Source organism: Osmerus eperlanus, chromosome 16, assembly GCF_963692335.1.
Source record: "Osmerus eperlanus chromosome 16, fOsmEpe2.1, whole genome shotgun sequence".
NCBI classification, from domain to species: domain Eukaryota; kingdom Metazoa; phylum Chordata; class Actinopteri; order Osmeriformes; family Osmeridae; genus Osmerus; species Osmerus eperlanus.
This window is the reverse complement of record NC_085033.1, coordinates 14,623,642-14,638,783: the sequence shown is the minus strand read 5'-3', so window position 1 is coordinate 14,638,783 and position 15,142 is coordinate 14,623,642. Positions and strand designations below refer to the sequence as shown.

The 15,142-nt window shown below is 50.2% G+C and overlaps 1 protein-coding gene across 6 annotated transcripts; it reads right to left on the bottom strand.

The window, feature by feature from the left end:
• Positions 1 to 3,006: 3,006 nt before the first annotated feature.
• On the bottom strand, positions 3,007 to 13,869 carry LOC134036859 (tau-tubulin kinase 1-like). Of its 6 annotated transcripts, none has more exons than XM_062481986.1 (20): positions 13,448 to 13,869; positions 11,592 to 13,087; positions 11,417 to 11,491; positions 11,114 to 11,282; positions 10,475 to 10,668; positions 9,438 to 9,497; positions 8,955 to 9,088; positions 8,488 to 8,683; positions 7,893 to 8,047; positions 7,244 to 7,393; positions 7,013 to 7,145; positions 6,793 to 6,884; positions 5,953 to 6,630; positions 5,400 to 5,573; positions 5,078 to 5,211; positions 4,718 to 4,852; positions 4,461 to 4,598; positions 4,179 to 4,290; positions 3,709 to 3,910; positions 3,007 to 3,322 (listed from the first exon to the last, which is right to left on the bottom strand). In XM_062481986.1, the coding sequence occupies exons 1-20, from the start codon at positions 13,668 to 13,670 to the stop codon at positions 3,170 to 3,172; spliced, it is 4,803 nt and encodes a 1,600-aa protein (XP_062337970.1). In that variant the 5' UTR covers positions 13,671 to 13,869; the 3' UTR covers positions 3,007 to 3,169. The 6 variants fall into 6 exon arrangements, with proteins under 6 accessions (XP_062337970.1, XP_062337975.1, XP_062337971.1 ...); XM_062481991.1 differs by having other exon boundaries at positions 3,748 to 3,910; XM_062481987.1 differs by having other exon boundaries at positions 5,093 to 5,211.
• Positions 13,870 to 15,142: the final 1,273 nt, after the last annotated feature.

The window sequence follows — 15,142 nt, the reverse complement described above, 5'->3', positions numbered from 1 at the left end:
CACGAAGCCATGTGAGGTTAAGCCTACATACACTGCTTCATCCATAACCTACTTTCGGTCAAACAACGTTTTAGGGAAGAGCGACATAATATGCTTCTCTGTGATGGATGGGTGCGCGGGAAGTCGAGTCCCAGGAGAGCGCGTGAAGGTCAGATCTCAGGCGGGAGTTGGCTGGCTTGGGGAACGACATTGCAAGAACACACAAATCTCAAATCGTTTTCCGTCCTCGTGGTCTTGCAAGACCGCGAGGACGATAAACAACCATAAAGGGTAACAGGATGAAATGGAACTTTCACACACTCAAATCTAAACACATCTAAACACACATGCAGAGGTGCAGTGGTACTGTCAGGTCCAAAAGTGGTGGGGCAACATTTGGGACATATCGGGGGCAGGCCCCCGATATTTAAAGGCCCCCGATATGTCTTTCCAATAGCCTACAATATTAATTTAGGAGACACACTTTTATCCAAAGCTACATAAAGGATTTGGACCTGTGACCTTTTGATCTGAGGTGAAACACTCTACCACAGAACTGTCACCTATACACCTACCCAATGTAAGTAACGACAAACACCCTATATGCTAACACTAACCCTAGTTATTGGTGTTGACGTTTAATGGTCTCTTAAGATTGACAATGTCCTTACTGCCCGCCCCCAAACCTACACCCAGAAGTGGTGGTTTTGTAAAGTGTGGTATAAGGATAATTTATTGTCATTCCAAAAACATGGTACATGAGCTGGAACGAAATTTAGTAGCCTACTGAGGTCCGGTTAACCACTCACAAATAAATAACTAAACTAATCATCATAAATAAATACAATAAATACACCAAATCATACACAAATAAACCAATCATACACACACACATAGATACATACTAAATGAACCTGAGAAATTAGCAGCATAGTAAAACAATTTAGTGTAACTTTAGGTCCAAAGTTCAGTTTGTCAGTTCTGGCGTGTGGCAGAGTTAATAAGTCTGACAGCTTCTTGGGAGAAGCTGTTCTTTAACATGGTAGTTCTGGTTCTGATGCTGGGCAGCCTCCTGCCTGAGGGAAGAGTAGCAAATAGTGGGGGGTCAGATGGCTGAGCGGTTAGAGAGTCGGGCTAGTAATCAGAAGGTTGTTGGTTCGATTCCCGGCCGTGCAAAATGACGTTGTGTCCTTGGGCAAGGCACTTCACCCTACTTGCCTCGGGGGAATGTCCCTGCACTTACTGTAAGTCGCTCTGGATAAGAGCGTCTGCTAAATGACTAAATGTAATGTAAATGTAAATAGTATGATTCCTACAAGGAATTCCCTTTTTGTTGGGGGGGTATGAGGGGATAGGGGGCATGGGGAGGAGGGGGGGGGACCGATCGTGTGCCCCTGACTTTCACACCAGACTAACAATCCTGCTTCGTACAACACTGACTCACTCCACCAGAGACTGTGTCTCCTCGTTTGAGCTGACAGAGACACCTGTCATCACAGGTGGTCCACCTTCTACCTTCCCTGCTGCAGCCGTACACCTGCTACCTGCAGTCTAGGTGGTCTGGCCTGTAGTTTGTGTGTGTGTGTGTGTGTGTGTAATGAGATAGAGAGGGGGAGAGAGGGAGATCACATTTTAGCCTGTGGGGGTCATGGTTGACTGGTCCCTTAATGTCAATGTACTTCTCTTTCTCTCCCTTTCTCTCTGTACTTCTCACACACACACACTGGAGGAAATCCAGCTTGACGTAATGAATACATTGACACCTAAGTCAAGGAGCAGTTTCATACCTCTGGGAGTTAGGATGTAAGTTTTCACTCGTCAGTCAGACAGGAAAATTACTGAAGAGCTCTCTGCCGGCCAGAGATCACTCTGAGAACAATGCCCTCAAATAATTCAATAAACAAACATGACAAACATGTTTTTATTATTCGGGTCAGGAAAATTTGAGAGGAGCGTGAATATCCAGTAGTTTCAACTACTGACCCTAGCTAGCATTGTAGGTCAGTGTGGCTATACTGTATGTCTAAACATGTCCACCTACCATGACCAGAACATCAGTGTAATTTTCCCCATGTCTGAAAGTTGCAATTTCAGCTTGTCTGAGGGTTCTTAAGAGTAATGAATGTGTTTCTGAGAAAATACAGAACATACTGTATAATGGGCCTTTGGTCAGTTTGTGAGTGTGTGTATGTGTGTTGGTACAGTTTGTGTGTTCATGTTAAGAGATATCAGGTCTTTCTTCAAACAATCAGAGAGGACCGTCCAGGAATTTTGCCCGGAATCCTCATCCTTCCTTTCCGACACCAAACAAACAACAAGGAAACACTACACCCCTCAACCACCCTGACCAGGCCCCAGCCCCAGCCTCGGCCCAGGCCCCAGCCTCAGCCCAGGCCCCAGCCTCAGCCCCAGCCTCGGCCCAGGCCCCAGCCTCAGCCCAGGCCCCAGGCCCAGCCTCGGCCCAGGCCCAGCCTCAGCCCCAGCCTCGGCCAAGGCCCCTGTGGCTACATCCCAGACAACAGCGCAGCCCTCCCACAGAAACCCAGTAAGCAGTGTTTTTGTGTCGCCTCTCCACAGCTCCGTCACAGTGGAGCCAGCGGAGGTGTCGGATGAGCGAATTAACCGAGAGAGCCGAAGAGGACAGGTTTTTTTTCTGTAACCGAATATCCAAAATGTGGCCTAGTTATGACAAACTAGGTCTCCTTCTCTGTTTTCTCACAGACTCCTAAGAGAGACAGGGAGGACCTGGGTGGAGGGAGTGTGAATGTGTACGTCCAGGCATGGCCACGGGAACTAGGGGTGCTGAGGGTGCTGCAGCGCCCCCTGCTGACAGCACAAGAATTTAAAATGATATGACTTGAAAATCCACCACCGCGGCACCACCCCGCAACATTAAGCCCCCCCCCCTAGCACCCCCCTGATAAAACATGTTCCCGCGGCTATGCATCCAGGTGATACCTGTATGGGATAACATCTAAGCTGTTCTGAGTAAAACAAATAAAAAATAAAAAACTCTTACAACAAAAATCCAAACTATTAACAAATAATTTAATCAACAATAAGTTAACATTCAAAACGTTTGAGGCCATAAATAAATATGTAAACTTACATAAAACACAAAAAACTCAACAAAGGGGTTATCACATTAAGTTTGGAGGCTAATCCCAGGTCAGATGTGGGATCCTAAGCGTTATGAGGTGATGTGTTTCCTGCCGTGTAACTTCCTGTGTAGCTGGGACTTGGCCAGGTCAGCTGACAGACTCCTGGCCATCCTATCAGTGGCCTTCTTCATGCTGCGAGCCGCCTCGATGGCCTGGTCCAGCTTCCTGTTGATCTCCTCCTCCTGGGGACAGGCAACCAATCACAGCGTACATCAATCAGTCTATCAACCAATCACAATGTCCATCAATTATACTGTCAACCAAACCATCAAACTATTGAATGATCAGCTCTTTAAACCAATGACGATTTCAATCTATTGGGCTTACTCAAGGTCAATAAAGCTATCAATCATAATTTTTCACTTTGGTAAAAGGGATATATTGAAAATTGAATGTACAGTTCTGCAAACACCTACATCAATTGACAGCTCTTAATATTTACATTTAGTCATTTTTGTTTTAGCAGACGCTTTTGTCAAAAGCCTTAAAAAGTACAGCAGAAGATCAAGGATCAGAAGAACATGGTTCAAACAGTATTTCTGGATTCTAGAACCTTCTGCAAGCTCACCTTGCTGCCCCTGTGCCGGCTGACCTTCTGCAAGCTCACCTTGCTGCCCCTGTGCCGGCTGGTCCTGCTCCCGGTCCTGGAGGGGGGCAGAGCTGGATGGAGCTGGAAGTACACGTTGCTGGGCAGGAGCGCCGTGTCCGACTGGGCTGAGCGCTTCCGCTGGACAGACCCAGACTGCAGCATAGGCTCCCTCACCTTGAAGCTGTGGAGGAGAGAGATCAAGGTAGTTATCCAGCGGGCTAGTTATCTCGCTGGCTAGTTATCCAGCGGGCTAGTTATCTTGCTGGCTAGTTATCCAGTGGGCTAGTTATCTTGCTGGCTAGTTATCCAGCGGGCTAGTTATCTTGCTGGCTAGTTATCCAGTGGGCTAGTTATCTCGCTGGCTAGTTATCTAGCTGGCTAGTTATCTCGCTGGCTAGTTATCCCGCTGGCTAGTTATCTAGTAGTGAGTCAGTCAGAGGCAGATTTACCCAGCAGGCAGGCTGCAGGAGGATCCATAGTTGACCTGCAACAGAGGCTTCTGCAGAGAGAACCTCCCCTTGGAGAACAGGTTCTCCATCTCTGCGTCCAGAACTGCCGATACTGCGCGGAACCACACAGGAGACAGAACCAGGATCAAGGTGGCTGTCATACACATGTATATGGAAGTTGTTTACAAGTATATAGGATCCTGTACTGGTGTGATCTATGGGTATAATTAGAGCAGAAGCTGTTGTTTCAGTGATTTGGATGTAGAAATGTCCTTCGCTTACGCTGAGCCCTGTAGAGGTTGCTGTAGGACAGTCCCTGTTTGCATAGTATTGGATTGGGACTTGGACCAGGACTAGGGCTGGGACTGGGGTTGGAGAGGGGAAGATCTGGGTTCCTCACAGTCAGGTTACCCTCCGAACCTGTGGAGGGCGACAGAGGCAGGAAGTTCAAGTCCAACAGATGACTTGATACATTACATGTATGTAAGTGTAACTCATGCAAGTGATGCAGGTTAAAACAAAGTCACACTCTTAACAACCTCTGCTGGAGTGCTTCTCGCTCTGGGGTTTCCCCGGGCTGGTGGAGGTGTGTGGGTCTGGGCTCCCTCTCCTGCCCCCTGGTGGTGAGCCGAGGTACTGCAGGGTCCCTGAGCGCCCAGAGTCACTGTTGGTACCTGAGGGAGAGAACAGTCGAGGTTCATGGTTGGTTTTCGGTTACATTGTGCTAGTATTTAAGCATAACAAAATCGTTACACAGCATTTAAAAATTTCAACAAATTCAACAAATTCACAATCACAAACGAATCTACTGTGAATAATACTAAAAGCGTGTAAATACACAAGCTACTTATTAATTCTGACAACACTGCTGTTGACAGATGCACTGTGGTTGTACTAACAGTGTTGTTGTGTACCTCTGCTCCTGCTGGGGTCCATGTCTGAGGAGATCCAGTCGTCTACCTTCAGCAGGGTGGAGACAGGGCCTGGGTCTCGGGCCAGGGTGGGTGTCCTGCTGCCTGCAGACCTCCACACACTGGAGACACAAGAGCAGGACTGATCACCTGCTCACCCATCTGTCCATCCATCTATTTATCCATTCATCCATCCATCTCATCCATCCATCTCCATCCTCCTCTTCAGTAATCACCAATCCATCTCTTCTTCCCTCCCTCCCAGTGCCAGAAGCCTACCTGTGTGCAGGTGGCCTGGGGTGAGGCCTACCTGTGTGCAGGTGGCCTGGGGTGAGGCCGGGGCCGGCTCCTGGAGCCCCGGTCCTGCCGGTGGTGGGAGGAGAGGAGGTCCATCCTCTGGCTGAGCTGAGGGAGCTGGGTTAGTCCCTCCTCCAGGTCCCTCTGCAGCCTGGACACCTGCTGCTGCAGAGACACCAGGGCCTCGCTGCACACACACACACACACACACACACACACATACACACACGCATACATACACACATTCACACACACACACAGAATCAAACTAAGCATTCGTGACTAGGCTAGTAGTGGGTTCAGCAGATTTACATTTACATTTAGTCATTTAGCAGACGCTCTTATCCAGAGCGACTGACAGTAAGTACAGGGACATTCCCCCGAGGCAAGCAGGGTGAAGTGCCTTGCCCAAGGACACAACGTCAGTTGGCATGACCGGGAATCGAACTGGCAACCTTCGGATTACTAGCCCGATTCCCTCACCGCTCAGCCACCTGACCCCTAGCAGATGCTCTGGATCTGATGAGACAGAGAGACCAGAGGCCCATCACCAACACCAGACTGACCTGTGACAGGGGCAGGCGGGGGAGAGGCCTTCTGGCTGCAGCGTATCCATGGCGACGCTGTGACTCGGGCAGGGATCCGCCTGGTACCGGGCGTTGCCGTGGAGACGCAGCTGGACTGAATGGAGAGGCTCTGCCCCTGAGTCTGTGGGTGGGGTCAGGGTGGCGTGCCTCTCCCCAGGCTGAATGGAGGTCTGTACACTGCCCCTTGTGTCCCCAAGAAAGCTATCTACAGGGTGGGTGGAGTTCTGTAGACTCTGGGCAGGCTGGGTGGAGGTCTGTAGGCGGTCTGCAGGGTGGATGGTGGTCTGTAGGCGGTCTTCAGGGTGGATGGTGGTCTGTAGACGGTCTGCAGGGTGCGTGGAGGTCTGTAGGCGGTCTGCAGGGTGGATGGTGGTCTGTAGGCGGTCTGCAGGGTGGATGGTGGTCTGTAGGCGGTCTACAGGGTGGATGGTGGTCTGTAGGCGGTCTGCAGGGTGGATGGTCGTCTGTAGACGGTCTACAGGGTGGATGGTGGTCTGTAGACGGTCTGCAGGGTGGATGGTGGTCTGTAGACGGTCTGCAGGGTGCGTGGAGGTCTGTAGGCGGTCTGCAGGGTGGATGGTTGTCTGCAGCTGGGAACAGGAGCCCTCGCTGTCTGACCCACTCAGACCAGAGCTGCTGTTGCTCTGGGTCAGCACCCTGAACATGGAGGACACATCACTTTCACAGTCCTGTCTTAACTGTACCTTCAAGCAGCTGAAATATGTGTGTGTGTCTGTTTGTATATGTGTGTGTCTGGTTTGTGTGTATGTAGTGTGCCAGGGGTGTATATGTGTGTGTGTGTGTTTTGTGTGTGTGTACCTGGATCTCTGAGTGTTTATCTTCGAGGGGGACAGCCCTGTGGTCGACTCACAACTTCCAAAACCGCTGTCAGTCTCCGAACTCACTATCCTCTGCACCGCAAAACACACAACACACACTTTCACTCACCCTAGTCTCACACACACGCTACACACACACTGCCATACAGCTGTGGACAGTAACAGTGATGCTATATCCATTATCAGAGAGGTGGACTTGCCTGTGGAGAGCTGAGGTCTGAGCGGCCGTGTGTGTCAACGCTCTGTGAGGAGCAGGAGACCTCCACCAGCAGGCTGCTGTCCTGAGATGCAGCTCCAACCGGCCTGCACAGGAGCAACACCGTGGAGATGGTCCTGGATTTAATGGTTCATCACTCTCAGCACGGTCACAGAGGCACCACAACATCAACCACAACAACAAAAACATCAACTACAATTAAACACACACTGACCTGCCAGCGCTCCACTGCGTCTCTGTGGAGGAGGAGCCGAGTCCAGCCTGACCACCAGCCCCTCTCCCTCCAGACGGCCCGCAGCCCCTCTCCTCCTCTCCCTCCTCGGGGGTGTGGATGTGGGCTCTGTCCAGGGAGGTGTGTGGGGTCCTCGGAGGGAACAGGGAGGAGAGAGAGACCATCACACACTGTTCTGTCTCTGCTCTGGTAGAATCCGACACGTCTCTGTGTCAGTAACACTATCTCCTACCAGAGGCCCAGAGCGTGCTGGCAATCAGGGCACGCACACACACACACACACACACACACACACACACATACACACAAACACACACACAAGCACGCACATGGACACACTCCATTTACAGCATCCATCAACAGCAAAAGATGGTTATCTAGGGCATGCGATACACCATCCACACTAACATGCCTGCTTAGGAGCAGGGAGAAACAGAGGCGCCATCTACAGCGAATATCAAACCTCCTTCCTGTCCTCCTGGAGATGACCTCTGACCCCAGGAGATGACCTCTGACCCCATCACAAAAGGACGGGTGAAGCCCATCCCAGCAGAGTCAGATGGGAGGTTTTCCAAACAGGGGAGGAACGAGGGACGTGTTTGCAGGGTGATGTAGTGTTATCCGTGCCTACCTCAGACTGCTGCTGCTCTGCTCAGGGCTGTCCAGCTGAGAAGCTGCCGAGAGAAGGTCTTCCTCTCCACAGACGTCCTGGTCCTCCTCCTCCCTCGCCTCGGTCTTGTAACCCCATGGAGAAAAACCAAGGCCTGGCTCCTGTAACACGACGCCCTGTCAGATAGCATGACACACACACGCACAGAGACACACACACACACTGTGAAACATGAGTGTGTGAGGATATTGACCCCCACATCATGTGGGTTTTAGACTGATGTGTACCAAGAACCATGAGGGGACACCATGTCAACAACACCACCTCTGGTTGTCCACACATACGAGAGGGAAGGAGGGAGGGAGTGGGCAAGCAAGTAAGGGAAAAGGTGAGTGAGACAGTGAGGGGGGAGGGAATTAGTAAGTAAGACAGAGAAAGAGGTTGGAGGGACAGACTGAGTGATTGGGGGTGAATGAGTGAATGATAGCGTGAATGAGTAAGAAATAAGGAGAGAAATCTATAGAGTGGGAGAGAGAGACAGAAAGATGGTAGAGTGACAGAGAGGTCTAGAGAGACAGGGTGGGCGAACGAGTGAGGGTGGGAGAGAGTGAGTTACCTCATGCAGGGATGGTGCTGGAGGAGGTGAGGGTGTACCCAGGGAGGGGGTGCTGGACCCCCCCCTGGGGAGCAGAGGGGTGGGGGGGGTGGAGGATGAGGGGGGTGGGCAGAGCTGCTCACACATGTTCCTGTCTATCAGCTCCTTAATGTCCTCCAGGTACATCCCTACCCTAAATATCTCCCCCTCCACCAGTCTGAACACACACACATACACACACACACACACACATACATACACGCACACACATACACACATAAAAGATAAATACATCTGTAGGTTTGTTTTGTTGCTTTTGACTCACACGACAACCATTCCTCTCACTGATATATGTGACGGGTTTTACTCTATTCACAGTTCACAGTAAAGTCATCTGAATTGACCTATTTCAATTGAATATAATATCAATTAAATATAATTGATCATAATATATATATTTTATTAGTAATTTAGTGTTGACCCCTGACCTGTCTGGGTCAAAGGTGCCCGTGTTCCGTGCCACGCCCAGGTAGGTCTGCATCTCCAGGGCCCGATGCTCCTCCCTCCTGCTCAGGTACCCCCTCTCCAGGTGGTCCTGAGCCTCCACCATGCTGCGGAACACCTGGAGCACACACACACGGGCACACACACACAGGCACACACACACACAGGCACACACACACAGGCACACACACACAGGCACACACACACACAGGCACACACACACGGGCACACACACACAGGCACACACACACACAGGCACACACACACGGGCACACACACACGGGCACACACACACAGGCACACACACACACGGGCACACACACACAGGCACACACACACACAGGCACACACACACAGGCACACACACACAGGCACATTCATAGTTATACACACACACACAAGGTTTTGGACGTGGTATAGTTAACATGCATTCCTCTGGGAGCTTGTGTGATGTTAGTTATTCTCACCATCTGCTGTTCCTCCAGGGTTATAGACACAGTCCTGAGGCTTGATCTGAAGTCCTCAACCTGCCAAACAACACAGTCACATCGTTATCATTTTCAACTGATGTTGCCTCGAATATATTTGGCTCCAATTATTCTGCCTCCAATTTTTCCGCACCCATTTTTTTCTCCTCAACTTTTTCGGCCTCCAATTTTTTCAAAAGAATTTCAGCTCATGTTTATGTCACTATTTTTTTCGGCTCAATTTTTTTGGGGTCCGAAATTTCAGCCTCAAATTTGTTATCCTAAAAAAAAAATCCAAATTTTGGGGATCTGAAATTTGACCATTCGAATTTGGGCAGACTGATTTTCTGAATTTTTGGATCAGATTTTTTTTATTACATTGAAATAAATTCCTATTTCAATTTTAAAGAGGTGAATTCAAAACCAACAAATTCGGTGGTGTTTAAATTTCAATATTAAGTATTCAATGCCTTTTAAAATTCAAAACATCATGTCACTGATTTGCTTCGATATACTTTTCACTTCAACAGAAAACACCCTGATCTTGGCCTCTCCCTACTCCTAGGCTGTGTCTACTACCGAGCACTTGTGCACTTCGAGCACTGACTTTCAGTGCTTAGGGCGCTTACACTGACAGAATTCAGGGCACTGAAAGTACCCGGATGGCGCACTGCAAACGCAGTGTAATATTATAAAAATGCAGTGTACAACGATGGACACTACTCGCCCTAAACGGGAGCCATCTTGGCTACGTAGCGGAAGAGGAGGAGCCCTTTCGGCAGCTTTTCATTTCATTTCTAAAATAATGGCGGACGAAATGACTCTCGAGCAGATTTGAGTCCGTCACCCGGACAGATTTGCTCTTCAGATATGCACTTCTGCCAAGTGGTTAACGCAAGTGTTCCATTTGAGACAGTACTAATCAGCGACGGAGTGCACTACAGATGTAAGTGCACTGTATTGCAGTGCACTGTACTTCGTAAAGTGTTCGGTAATAGACACACCCCTAGATTACAGCCATGTTGGACTTCCTGTACCTTCTGCAGGAACTCTCTGATGATGTCACGGAGCTCAGCGGTCATCCTCTCCCCATCACTCTGCAGCTCCACCTGTATGGGGGCGGGGCTAGGGGCGAGGCTGGGGGCAGAGCCTGGGGAGGGTTTGTAGACGGGGCTGGGGGCAGGGCTAATCCCCTCAGCACTGTTGTTCTGCTTCTCTGCACTGACTAGTTCTGGCAACAACACCAGGGGATGAAGAGGCAAATCAAATCAAATTATTTTTATTTGGCCCTTCGAGTCGATGTCACTTACGCCCACATTAGATCCTACTTTACATTTTATTATGATTTTTTTCAAGAGAAGTACGTTATAATGAATGCTTAGGTAATATAAAGTAACATGATATTTAGGCCTGCCATCATGTCATTGCAGAAAATGTTTTAGTCGATGTGTTTGAGGTAGGATGGACACTACATGGTTATAAACAGCCCTGTCATCATGATGATTATCCTTCGCGTCCTCCATCTTATGAAAGCTAAGATGTCCATGTAACTGGAGCCTCTGGTCCCTCAACACAGTCACTACGGAAACCACCCGTTCCACCTCATCAAGTAGCGAATGTATCGTCAAGGCTACAGAAGAACTTCATGTTATCCGGTGACAGAGGCGGAGTCTAACCTGCAAAGGGGGAGGGGCAGTGTGGAGAGAGAGGCGGAGTCTTGGCGTTTATGGGAGGGGCCGTGGGGAAGGGCGTTGATCCAAAATGGCTTCCACTGCTTCGTAAACCTAGTTGCTCCTGCAGACCAGCGTACTCCAACTCCAGATTAAGCTCTGAGGGTGCCTGAGGCTGTTAGAGGAGAGGAAACAAGCACACTTAGACTACAGTATATACATAGTTATATACAGTATGTAGTTATATACGGTATATATAACTGATAGATCAGTACAGGAGGAAAGGATGAATGTAAAGCTTCAACTTACCTTTGCACCCAGCCTCATCTGATCAATGAGGTTCTCAGCCTCTGCGTATTTAGTCAGTAGCTTGTCATATTCAGCCTGGAGAGAACGGGTCAAAATTAAGAGGTGAACCAGATCACAACACATGACATCACAACACCTGACATCACAACACATGACACACCCGACCCGTCTGTACCTGCAGGTGGTGCACCAGCGCCGGGCTGGTGTTTGTCTGTGTGTCCAGGTGTGTGAAGGCGTGGGGTCTGTCTGCGGGCTGCAGCGAGTCCTCCAGCACCCTGCTGATCACGTCCACCGCCGCCAGGCGCCTCTCCGACGACATACCCAGCATGCCCGGCGAGGACAGGGCCCGCATGATAGGGGTCGGTGATTGGCCGAGGGGTTTGTCCAGGCCGCTGGGGGTCTTGGGGATCTTGACCTTGGGGGCGACCTTGGAGAAGTCTGGGCGCCGGTAATGGACCTGACCCTGACCGTACTTCAGCTCAGAGAACGACCTGGTCCTCGCCAGGGGAACATTCTGGATCCCTCCCTCCTCTACTGATTCTTCTTGTCCTCCTACCTCATCCACCTCTCCTCCATCTTCCTCATCCTCCTCACCTTCCCTTTCCTCCTCGTCCCACTCCTCTTCCTCCACCTCCTCTGTCTCTCTTTCTTCCTCTTCCCCTTCTTCCCCCTCACATTCATCCCTCTCTTCATCTTCATCCCTCTCTTTTTCCTCCTCTTCCTCCTCCTCCACCTCTTCCTGGGCCAGGTTGGTCTCTCTGGGAACTCCACTACTCTGCTCCTGGTGTTGCCCAGCAGCGGACGACACGCGACTATGGTGAGACTCCACAGTCTCCTGTCCCAGACTCTCTGATCCCTTTGAGCCACCACTGGGCCTCCCTGTGCAGCTGCGCTGTGGGGCTGACCCATTAACATGAGAGGGCCTCCCTGTGCAGCTGCGCTGTGGGGCTGACCCATTAACATGAGAGGGCCTCCCTGTGCAGCTGCGCTGTGGGGCTGACCCATTAACATGAGAGGGCCTCCCTGTGCAGCTGCCTCCTGGGGCCCTGCTAAGCAAGGTTTCGTCCATGCTCTCCAGCAGGGACACCTCCGGCAGGGTCTCTGCCTCGATTAGTCTGCCCGAGAGAAGCAGCTGGTCCTGGGAGAAGTGACGTAGGAGCAGCTGGGTGATGTCTGGATGTGGGGCTTCGAACACAGGACTGCTGCAGGTAGGCAGCCCCTCCGTCGGCCTGCTGGGGTCCAGGAAGCTTCCTGTCCCACCCTGGCTTACAGCGGGAGACACCCGCTCTGCAGCTCCGCTCTCAACCGGAGAGAGAACAGGGGTGGTATCTCCAAACCCACCAACCGCAGGACCGTCGGAAAGATCTAGAACGTTGGGACTGGACTGGAGGGTTCCGGAATTTTCGCCGCCGGCGTCTGAATTCTCCTCAGGTGAAGCTAGGGGGTCGAGGTAGCGGCTGTCCAGGTCCCCGTCGTAGGGAAGCTCTTCCTGGTCCTCGTCGCTGGTGTCCCCTGGGTCCTGGTGCCCGCGGGGTGAAGGCGTCCCGGGCTGGGCGGTGTTGGGTCTCTGGACGGACGGACGCGTGGCGCTGCTCTTCGTACGGCCCTCCACCACGCGCTCGCCTTGGCTGCTGACATCACTGCTCTCAGACGACAACAGCTCAGGATCCCCTACGACATCAAATGTCAAAGTGGGTCAGAATCGTTACATTTGTTAGAGTTGTATTCTTTTTTATCCGCGCAGGGTGTCCATTGAGATTATAACCAACACAATACTTCAATAAATCAGTGAGCTGTGTGTGACAAGAGATTACACATGCTAGAGAGGTTGCCACAGATTACAAACACCACTACAGACTAGAGGGAATCCATCAAACAACAAAAAACTAGTCCAGACTAGGGACCAAAAATGACAACTAGAGCAGACTGAAGAGTATAGCACAGACTGGAGAGACTAGCATAGACTACAGAGACTACCACAGACTAGAGAGACTAGCATAGACTAGAGAGACGAGTGTCTCTGAGTCTCACCGCTGAGGTGGACGCTGGTCTCGGAGAGAGCCGAGTCTGGCCGGGAGAGACGCACGTCGAAGGAGCTCTCCAGGTCACTGAGGTGGACGCTGTCGTCCTCGCTCAGGTCCAGGAACACGCTGTGCTGGATCACCTTCTCCCACAGGACGGAGGAGCGAGGGGAGGAAGACCCGTCCCGGCTCTCCTCGCTGTCCTCCTCTGGCTCCTCTGGGTCTCCCTCCATGGACACGCCTCAGGTCAACACCTCCCTCTCTCTCTGCACCTCTCTTTCTTTGTCTCTCTCTGTCTGTCCCCTTCTCTATCTCTCTCTTCCAACCCCTCTATCTCTTTCTATGCACCTATTTCTCTCTCTCTCTTTCTTTCTTTCACTCACTCCCTCCCCCTTCTACATTTTTCTCTCTTTACTGCTCCTTCTCCTCCTCTGTTCCTCTCCCCCCCTCTCTCTTTTCTTTCTGCCTCTCCTACCTGCTCTCCTTGTGCCCCAGTGTACCCTCCCTCTCTCCCCCCTCAGCTCTCATCCACTGGACCAGTGTTCCTCAGCCCAGAGTCAGAGAGACAGACTTAGAGGACGGTCCGGTTCCTAAGCAACACAGACAGGCAAGGAGCAAACACCGGATCAAGATGTTGATCTGTCAATTATTCAACATTCCTTGTATTGAGTGGGCGTGCTTATGAAGTTTTGTGTGTTTGTGTGTGTGTGAGAGAGAGGGGCAGGAAGTATAAGTAATGTGTGAGTAGGAGAGGGTGAGAGAGAGACCATGTGTGTGTGTGTGAGAGAGAGAGAGAGAGAGAGAGAGAGAGAGAGAGAGGGAGAGAGAGAGAGAGAGAGAGAGAGAGAGAGAGAGAGAGAGAGAGAGAAAGTTGACAAACTGGCTCTCCTGCATGCATGACGTGTGTGATGAACAATTTTGAAAAAATGTCAAGCTTTTTTTCAGTTGGGATACTTGCAGTGTTGCAGAAACATTGTATTCATATAGGTTGCTTTAAAAACGTCTGTTAAATTGAATTTACCCTGACATGTATTCATTCAATCAACTTTGAAAGGTTAAACTAAAGTGTCAGGGAGGCATTCATTTTAAAGACCAAACTAATCCTTTCCTGTAGCAATATTCACGTTACATTTGTTTCTCAATCGTCTTAGTAAACAGGGTATTTTTATCTGATGTATTCACACTGACAACCCAAACTATGTCACTCACAAGCAAGCCGTCAACTCACCCTTAATTTAAGCAGACTGTCTGCCGTGAGTAGCCTAGTTAGTCCAGCTTCCTTCGCAAGTGTTTGAATTTAGCGTGTTATATGCAGAATGGCTGTATAAAGCCTCCTAGATTAACACTGACATAACACCAATTACATTTATTCTGTGTTCGAGACATTGTTTCAAGACGCAAGGCAGGTTTTGCTGTCTGTGGTGTCATAAATTATGTATTATGTAGCGCTGACCGTCTGCGCTGGCTGGGTTTTGGCAGCGCACAAGAGGAGGAGTTTGGTTGCTGGGGTAACTCTCCAAGCGTTCCCCTGATAAACTTTCACTTTGAGGCTAGCACTAGCTAGCGATTTCGTTTTTAATAAACGGTTAGCTAATACTGGCATTTGTTAGTGAAGTCACTAGTTCTGTAGACTCCTACTGAACTGTATGGCTTACTAAACACCATTAATTTCTACGCGATTTTGATCTTTCTAGTTACCAGTTTG

Excerpts from the sequence above, each read along its gene's own strand:
- LOC134036859 (XM_062481986.1), bottom strand. The coding sequence starts at position 13,670 with ATGGAGGGAGACCCAGAGGAGCCAGAGGAGGACAGCGAGGAGAGCCGG. Across the intron at positions 11,492-11,591 it reads CGCTGGTGCACCACCTGCAG|GCTGAATATGACAAGCTACT; the intron begins GTACAGACGGGT and ends CGTTCTCTCCAG. Across the intron at positions 4,599-4,717 it reads CGAGAAGCACTCCAGCAGAG|GTTCGGAGGGTAACCTGACT; the intron begins GTTGTTAAGAGT and ends CGCCCTCCACAG.